At 44.5% G+C, this 9,425-nt stretch overlaps 1 protein-coding gene across 1 annotated transcript; it reads right to left on the bottom strand.

Moving 5' to 3' along the window:
* Positions 1–5,711: 5,711 nt before the first annotated feature.
* Zic1 (Zic family member 1) lies at positions 5,712–9,185 on the bottom strand. The gene is made up of 3 exons (XM_038323714.1): positions 8,204–9,185; positions 6,611–6,774; positions 5,712–5,909 (listed from the first exon to the last, which is right to left on the bottom strand). The coding sequence occupies exons 1-3, from the start codon at positions 9,183–9,185 to the stop codon at positions 5,712–5,714; spliced, it is 1,344 nt and encodes a 447-aa protein (XP_038179642.1).
* Between the last annotated feature and the right edge of the window lie 240 nt (positions 9,186–9,425).

Here is a 9,425-nt window from a genome sequence, read left to right on the forward strand (position 1 = left end):
GCCGCTGGTCCGGCTGGAGGCCCGGGGGGACCTGGAAACACGTCCCAGCTGGCAGAGGCTCAGCAGGCCCCTTAGGTTACCCACTAGGCCAAGTGTGGCCGCCATACCTTCTATGCCAGGGCTGGGAGAGAGGCTAGCCCGAGTATCCTCGAGTATCCTCGAAACTCACTCCTCAGGCCTGATTCCGTACTTTCAAAATATCTTCCTAGGCAAAAAATGTCTCTATCAGCAAATTCTATCCCATCCTTTCATCTTAGTTTCCTCATCGTCTGCAACTTCAGTTTCTTTGTCAGAGGCTAAAAATTTCCCTGTTAGACAAGGTTTTTTTAAAAAAAGTAAAGAATTGTAATCTGAGCTTTACTCAACGTTTATGTCCAGATTTTTTGAGGCTTATATTGGAAATAGTTACACACACACACACACACACACACAAACACACACACACACACACAATATATATATATATATATATATTATATGTGTATATATATATATATATACACATACATACATACATACATACACGTTTATACGTTTGCTCAGGCCTAACGCTTTACAGCGAGTTTGTTGTTGAAGATGTGGTTACAGTGTGTTCATCACTTTTAGTAGTTGACTTGGGCTTGTGTTGTATGTGGCTGGGTCTCTCTGTAGCTTCCACAGCCTGTGTATTCTCCTGAGCCGGCTGCAGAAAAACCTTTTGGCCACTGGAAGCAATCAGAATTCAATGTACAGACAATCACAGATCCCTAACACCACCATTAGCAAGCATAGTTTCTGTACTAGATTGCTGAGTTCCCTTTCTTGAGAACCCCGCCTCTAATTCATCATTTGGAAACCCTAAGGAGGAGCTGATGACCATTCCACCTTGTAGGATAAAGCAGCCCCAGTTTGCATTGTGTATTTCCTATTATCAACAGCAGCACACTGCCCACCCCTGATAGATCGAAGGCCAGCGTTACTCATTTTTTCTGTGCATAAAATAACATTATATTTTCAATAGACTTAGAAAGTCTTGAATATAAGCTATAAGTCAACATTGTTATTGCTTGTCTAAATTTTGTTAGTAACTATCTATTGAAAATAAGAATGCTATATGATCACCAACCCCTCCCAAAAAATTGACATTCTACAATTATGTTTAAATGGGCACATGTTACAGCCCGTGGGGTAACATTTTTCTCTTTAAAATTTAAAAGAAAAATATTATGGGTTAGATAGGCCTTTAGTGTCTGGACTGGCAAAGACAGGACCAATCATCCCATTGCTACTCTATTTTCAATAATTCGAAAAGTACAGGATGATATCACGTCTGAACATCTTTATAAAAAACACCTTTTCTTCTTGGAGTGAGAACACAGTTCTGAAAACTACAACTGGTGTTACTGGAGTTGAGACCTCTATACCAAAGGGGAGTGGTTAGCATTTTAAGTTGGGGGAGTAGAAGCAGAAGTTGGAAACATGTGAACTCTGACGTCTTCACATCTAGACCAACTAAGGAATAAACACATCTCCACATCTAGACTAGCTAAGGGAATAAACCCAGTGCCTTCCCTTCAGTAGACCAGGCCACATGCAGTTACCTCTCAAAATGGACTTACACTCAATCCATCTTCAAGACTCAAGGTTTTCTCCAAGTCACTTTGTGGAGAAGAATGTGCTCAGGTACCAAGTCTACCAGCAATGGGTCCTGCGCACTAATTACACCTTGGCCTCCAAACTGGTGCTTCGAAACATTTGAGGAGGTGGGTGAGACCTTGGGCAGTGTGCTGCTGTTTGATAAGCCTCTCAAAGTTCTGAGAAAACTTCACAATCAACAAATAAAAATATCTAAATGCCAAGCCCATCAGGAAAGAAGGTTAGTGCTATTTTCATTGTCAGTTAAAGCTAAATAAAAAAAATGAATAAATAAATAAATAAATAAGGCAATTGAAAGGTTACATCTTTCTTTTAGAGGTGGTTTGCTTCTTAAAGGTTAACTTGAATGCTTGACTTTAAAAAATCAAAATCATCAGCTGCAAATGCTTAAAGCAGCTGGGGGTAGCTTTTGAAGAAGAAAACAAAGGATCTGAAAATTTGAGAATTACATAGCCCCCATATAAATGGTGCTTGTGGGTTTGTATGCTTACTCTTTGAATGCAATACACACAAACACACATACACACATACACACACACACACACACACACACACCAAATTCATTCCTCTTTATTTCTCAAAAGAATGCTTGTACTCAGGCATTTTCTGTTGACACAAAATAACATTTTAATAACTTGTTAGCTGTCCTAATCATTTGATAGTATCCAGAATACAAAGCAGTATGCAATATGAACCAGTATGGCCTTCTGCCTAGATCAAAATCCACAACTACACATAGAAACCAGCCATTTGCAGCATCTTCGGCTCCTGCTAAATAGAGTCTAACAATATATTTCTCTGTTCACATTCATGTATTTCAAAACCTAATAGCCCATGAAGAAAAGTATGAAGAATACATCTCAAGAAGCAGACATTAAAGGTGCCAGCAAAATAATAGACTACATTTAAGTTTAAAGCATTATTTTGGTGACTTACATCATTAATGACTTTTTCTTTGTGGTGGGCATTGGAGGAAACAATGCAAAGAGGGGATTGCCATAAATGTTGTCATCTATTATAAAAGTTCCTTTGCTGTGAGATTACTCATAAATACATACAGAGGGCTTCTCAAGTGGTAATAAAATTATTTGACCTTAAAAATCTATGAGAATATTTGAAATTTGGAAAAAGAAAACACATACTTCTAAAATGTATTTTTAAATAGTCTATATAAATCATCTGTCATCGTGTAATATTTAATTATCACACTATGATAGTAAAGTAAAAGGGCATTGGGTACATAGCAATCAGACAGAATTTCACAATTGAAGTAAACTTAATTTAGACATACTCAAATAAGCTGCCTTCTCAAATACTCTGAGAAAAATCACAAAACTGCTGGTAAAACTATCATCATATTCACATCAAGGTCCCAGAAAACCTCATATTTAACAGAAAGGGAAAGAAATTATTAATGGAGTTGTTGTTTTTCCTAGGAAAATGAGTTATTTCTACTCTCCCTTCTGCATTTAATGTTGGGCTCAGTGTCTGGTGTCAGTTTAAATAATGCACTGTTAATCAGTCTGAAACTTCCAAAGCTACCAAGACCAGGGTTTTAATCTCACCATTAAAATGCTTAGGTATTCAACTTTTTAAAATCTCAACAAATTTTGCAAGGTGGCGCTCTTTTCATGAAAGACCAATAAACAGAACAATGTTTCTTTACAGTTAAACATCAATATTCTTACCTTTTTCTATTAAAAAATGTGGTATATTAAATGCAGCAAAGCCTTTTATTAGTAAACAAGACTTTGTTGACTAAACATCAGAAGTACAACTAGCAAGAAGTGGCTTTAAAAAGTATACCATTTTTATTTTATACGTAGCCATTGATATAATTTCTTACGTTGCTATTGCTGTGAGACACATGTTTAAGAGGTTCTTGTTCTTAGGCTTGTAACTTCCGGGACATACAGAGGACAGTTGAGAAGCAAAACATGCTTCCCCTGACTTCTAACACATCCACACCCTTGCAGGCATAGCCAAGGGCCTGATTTGTGAGTTCTAGCTACGTTGTCTGCCTAATGGGGCGATCATGCAAGCGACAACCAAAGACAAAGAAACCAGCGTCCCTACCAGAGAACCTAACTTCACCAAAGCAGCATAGCTTGCAAATCTATCAAACTAAACTGCAAGAAAGACAATCTGATTTAGAGAAAAGGCGTTCTGCCACAGTCATTAAGCACAAGTAATTTAGATTTTTTATATTGTCTCCTCATTTACAAATTTACTGTATCAACGCCAGCCAATGGAACGAATTTCTTAAGTAAATGAGAAATAAATAAAAGAGATAGAAAGATAATCACATTACATAAAATAATTCTCTTTTCTAGATGTATTTTTGAGAGAACTAATGACAGTAGCAAATTATAGAAATAATAATATATCATAAGAAGTAATTAATTTAAATTAGCATCATGTTTGAAAAATATAAGTTAAACGCTTTATGGACATTTACTTTTGTACAAAGATGGAAGGCCTGGAAAAGCATGCATCGGCATCCTGAAAATTAGTTATGGCCATAATGGTTTAATTGAAGACAGCAATTTAAAATATAATATTGTAAATCTGCAATCCAGTTTCAGACCAGGGAATCTAATTGGGGAGGGGGGCAGCTGAACCCTTGAATGACTGCAAGTTCATTTGCTAGGCTACAGAGATAGCCCCCGAGCTTCTCACAATTCGCTTACATTAATATTGATGTTGCCTGTGCAATCTATTTCCGTTATTTTTATGGTTGTTATTCTATGTCTGCAAAGGTCATTTAAATTATACTGAGGCCGAAAATTTGTTTCATAAATTTTGATATAAATACTAATTACACCCTCTCGGAGAGCCAGCAGGGTAGCGTTCATTTATCAAGTTTATATGACCTGCAATGACAGAAAAGAAGGCAAGAAAGGCTGGAGAGCTTTCCGAAGATCCAGTAAGGCTGGCACAGGTTGCTGGAGAGGGGGGGGGGGGGGGGGGTGAAGAAGAAATTCCTACCACAATCACTGAGATTTAAGAATCTTTAATAAGGTACGAAAGATTACCAAACAGTTCTGAAAACTAAAGTGTACATACGAGTTTTTTTTTCTAGTCATAAATATTGAATAGCTGTAACATGGATAAACCGGGCCCTTTACATGCGGATAAATATGGAAACTAGGAATTATATACATTGTGTGGTTGTATATTTTGCCAAAAAGCAATGGACAGCTATAGTTTATATCTTCTTTTAATATCACTTTACATAAACAAATGGAACAGTTTGACACGTAAATCCAGGCTCGTACTATACGAATTGTTGACAGGACATGAAACAACATTTTACTGCACTAAAGTACTCAGACTTTGGGACGAAATGTTTGCACTTTATACAAAAAAAGCACATTAATATCAATAATATTCTGTTAGGTCGACGTGGAGACTGTAATCGTACAAAGTAGTTCACATTTTGGTACACATTTACTAGAACATTCTCGCCATTCAGTACAAACAGTTGGCTTTCGGCCGCCCACCCCTCCCCCTCCCCCCTCCCCCCAACCCTCCCCTCCCCAATGCAAAGACCACCACGCCACGATCCCACCCACCCACTCCAACCGAGGTGTAGCTATATACAGAATCCAACAGAACAGATTTAAGCTAATAATTCTGTATTTACAAGAAAGTAAAACAATAAGCTAACGAAAAGCTGCAGCCCCAGAGAGCTTGCTCTGATCCAACAAGAAACTGGCCCTCAGGGCCTTTGGGTGTTCGGTCAGGCAGCCGCCTCCTCTTCCACCCCCTCCCGCGCTTCAGCTACCAAGCCTTTTCCAAAAAAAAAAAAAGAAGAAGAAGAAAAAAAAAAAAAAAAAAGAAAAAGTAAGAAAAGAAAAGAAAGAAAATGAAAATTAAAAAAAAAAAATAAAGGCTTACTGATTCCTCTGTCTTACTCAGTCCTGGGTTTACCGGCAGATTTAAAAACAAAAAGAAACAAACGTTTGCGGGATCGGGACGAGGGGTGTTTGGATTTTCAGGATTCTTTCAATTATATTGTGTGTACGTGTGCGTTCAGTCTCTTAAATAGGGTTTGGCATGTTTTGTTTCTGATTTTAAACGTACCATTCGTTAAAATTGGAAGAGAGCGCGCTGTGGCCGGCTGTGTGGTGGACCGCGGAGGAGGAGGGCGACATGGAGCTGGTGGTCGGGTTGTCTGTGGTGGGAGACACGATGGTGGGTGGCGTGGACGACTCGTACCCGGAGCTGGCGGCGGGAGAAGGCTGTGAGCCCTGAGAAGAGGACTCGTGAACCTGAGAGAATAAAGTTGCATTTTAACACAGAAAAAGAGTGGGCCCAGAGGCTATCCAAGACTGTGAAGGCTGTGCTCCCCCTCCCCCTGCCGAGCGCCCCCTCCCCTAACCCTCCCAGCTACTTTCAAAGCCATGGATCTCCCAGACTCTCTGTTGGCAGGACCAATGGGACTTGGGCTTGGTTCTCCGGGCTCGGCCCGGCGTTGCCACGCTCACGGAGGAGACCGTGCCCGAGGTACTCACAAAAGAAAACAAGGGGAGGGGGACTAGGAAGGGGGAGGCTGCTTCCCAGGCCAGAGTCTAGGAAAGTTCACTTCCTGAAGTTTGCCTGCCCACTTGGAGGAGAGCAGACACTGAGAGCTGAGCCCAGGACTGCATCCTCGCCTTCTCCTGGCTACCCGGAGCGACGGCGGCGCTTACCGCAGCAGCCTCCGAAGCCCCAGCTCTGACAACGCGGCTTCGGAGTCTCCTCACTTATTTTTACTTTCATTATGAAACAGTCCGTTTAATGGGCCTCTGGTTCTGCTATCTTGCCCGCCCCTGCTCCCTCTGCCCAGTTCCTCTCAACCGAGTGAAACCTTTTGCCTTTCCACCTCCTGCGGCTCCTGCCGCCCAGCCGAAGCCGCTCCAGAGTGGCTGGCCCCGGCCCGAGCACAGAAAGGGCTCCTGCTCCAAGGCGAATGGCCAGACCGCAGCGTTACCTTCATGTGTTTGCGCAGAGAGCTGGGGTGCGTGTAGGACTTGTCGCACATCTTGCAAAGGTAGGGCTTGTCGCTAGTGTGCACGTGCATGTGCTTCTTGCGGTCGCTGCTGTTGGCGAAGCGCCGGTCGCAGCCTTCGAACTCGCACTTGAAGGGCTTCTCCCCTGATGTAAAAGTTGAGAAAGAGATGGGTCTTATTTAAAATAAAGCAGTAACTGTTTTCAAAGTTTAGTAGATAATTTTTAATAAATAGAATACTAGCTGCTTAGATGTAGCCCTCTCGAACTTGAAATCTGGGGTTTGAATAAATCCATGTGTCTGTAGTGTAACTATGAATATTTTAGCTATGTTTTAACGCCCAAGACAGTTATATGTACATTTTATTTTTACTTTGTAGTGATGGTAGTAGTAGCAACAGAAGTAGCAGGAACAGGGTTTTTGTTGTTGTTGTTTGTTTTTGTTATTTTTTTTTCTATCCAGAATAGCAGCGGCTCTGGACCTTGGGTTTTTGCAAAGGCCACCTAGAAGCTTCTTCTTAGCTCTTTATTATTTTTCAGAACCTGGTCAATTCTCCTCCTGCTCTGCTCTTCCCCCTCCCTCTTTGCCCTCTCAGACTCTATACACCCCCCTACCATTGCCTCTTCCACCAAATGCCACTCCACCCCCTACATACATCACATTTTATGATGTAATCTGGAAAGAGGGAAAGGAGTTTTCACACCTGAAGTTCTTACCTGACTGGGCCATTAAACCTAAAGTTCAAGTCGGGATTTCTTCTACCAGACAATGTTCAAATCAGATCCCCTGACTCTTGGGCCCAAGCGACCCATAATTTCCAGCCTGCCACCCCCACCCCCTCCGCGTTCACCTAAACCCTGAGTTGCTTGAAACTGTTTTCTTATTGGTGCTGGTTTTTTGTTTCTTTTTTCAAGCTTTCGGCTTGTCGGTATTTTTAAAGGCCAAGTCCCGAGCCCCGCATTTTAAGAACAGTCTCCATGCAGTGTAATTGACAATTAGGATTTCTGCACCTTCCACCGACTGTCTCACTCCTCAATCCCAATTCGTCATTTGTAAAATTTATGTCTTATATACGTAAACTTGATGTCCTCCTCAGATCCAAATTATACTTTCTAGTCCAACTACACTCATCGTCTGTTTCTTCCTGTTTCTACATCCTTTAATTCAACCTCAACTTCCTCCACCTTTTCCAAAGGACTCAGCAAAGTGCCAGAGAGAGTAGCCACCAGCAAGAGTTTAGATTTGTTTGTAGCTGGAACAACTGGCTCCTCCACGGCTGCTCTACATGCGCCACCTCTCAGAGATTGGAGCTTGTCAAGAGCTGGGTCAAGCCAGTCTCGGCTTCCCGGGTTTCTTTTCTTTTAATTCCTTATTTTAAAAACCTGTATGCTTAGATCCTTCTCGTTCACGCTCTCTGTTTAAGCATATTTTCAAGACCCGAAATAAAAATCAGATCTGCCTGACTCCTGAAACACGAGGCCCAGACCCCAGTAAGGCTGGGTTTGTGCCTCTCAGCCCCCAACTTTCGAATCACTCCCGGGTGAGAGGCAGAGTGTCCTACATTAGTTTCCATACCTGTGTGCGTCCTTTTGTGGATCTTGAGGTTCTCTGAACGCGCGAAAACCTTGCCGCAGCCAGGGAATGGGCAGGGAAAAGGCTTTTCGCCCGTGTGCACGCGGATGTGGTTGACCAGTTTGTATTTGGCTTTGAAGGGCTTGCCCTCACGCGGACACTCCTCCCAGAAGCATATGTGGTTGCTCTGCTCTGGGCCGCCGACGTGCTCCACCGTGACGTGCGTGACCAGCTCGTGCATGGTGCTGAAAGTTTTGTTGCACGACTTTTTGGGGTTGGCCAGCTGCTCCGGCTCGATCCATTTACAGATAAGCTCTTGCTTGATGGGTTGGCGCATATAGCGGAAGAAGGCGCCAGCGCCGTGGTGTGCAGCCATGTTCACGTTCATGGGCCCGTAGCCGTGAAGCTGCGGCGCGGCATAGTGCTCAGATCGCGGGCTGGTCACCTGGCCGTACTGCTCCGGCCGCGGGTACATGTCCCCGGAGAAGCCTAGCCTCATCTGCCCGTTGACCACGTTGGGCGACGCGTGGCCCGCCGCCTGCTCGTGAAGCCCGGAGAAAAGGAGGTGACCCGCGGCGTCCGTATGGCCGTGTGGGCCCCCGAAGCCGCCGGCTGAAGCAGCGAAGAGACTGTGCTGGGCGCTAGCTGCCGCGGCCGCGTCGCCGAAGCCTCGGTTGCGGAACAGAAAGTCCCGCGTAGAATTGAAAGCTGCGCTGGAGTAGGAGCCGACGTGGCCCGGGTGGTGATGGTGGCCCAGGGCCGCAGCAGCGGCGTAGCCGGGCGCCTGCGACGTGAAGGCTGTCTGGCCAGCCGAGGCCAGTTCGTGCGAACTGGGGTTGAGCTTGAAGGCTCCCATGCCGTCGGCGAACGGGTTGATACCCAGGCCCACGTCTCGCTCGGCCACGTCGCCTGCCGAGTGGTGCCGGGATGCACCAAAGGTGGTCACACCGATCGCGGGATACTGGGGGCCGGCGTCCAGGAGCATCGTGGCTGCACGGGGCAAGCCCCGGCCTCCCCCGCCCCCCCCCACCCTCGCCCGCCAAGGAGGGAAGATCAGGAGGAGGAGGAACGGGAGGCGGAGGAAGAGGAGGAAGAAGAGGAGGAGGGAGGGGGAGTCGACCCACCTAACGAAGTCTTAGCCAGCAGGCAGCGGCCAGGCGCAAGCCGGCGCCCGCCCGGCCAAAGGCAGGCAAACCGGACGACTGCCGGCCGGTAGAAGGCGGGC

This window comes from Arvicola amphibius, chromosome 3 (genome assembly GCF_903992535.2).
Source record: "Arvicola amphibius chromosome 3, mArvAmp1.2, whole genome shotgun sequence".
In the NCBI taxonomy this organism is placed as follows: Eukaryota; Metazoa; Chordata; class Mammalia; order Rodentia; family Cricetidae; genus Arvicola; species Arvicola amphibius.

Bases quoted from the DNA above. Each gene is read 5' to 3' on its own strand.
- Zic1 (XM_038323714.1), bottom strand. From the start codon at position 9,185: ATGCTCCTGGACGCCGGCCCCCAGTATCCCGCGATCGGTGTGACCACC. The intron at 6,775-8,203 runs GTATGGAAACTA...CTTTTACATCAG, and splicing joins CCACAAAAGGACGCACACAG to GGGAGAAGCCCTTCAAGTGC. The intron at 5,910-6,610 runs GTAACGCTGCGG...TTATTCTCTCAG, and splicing joins CTCTGCGCAAACACATGAAG to GTTCACGAGTCCTCTTCTCA.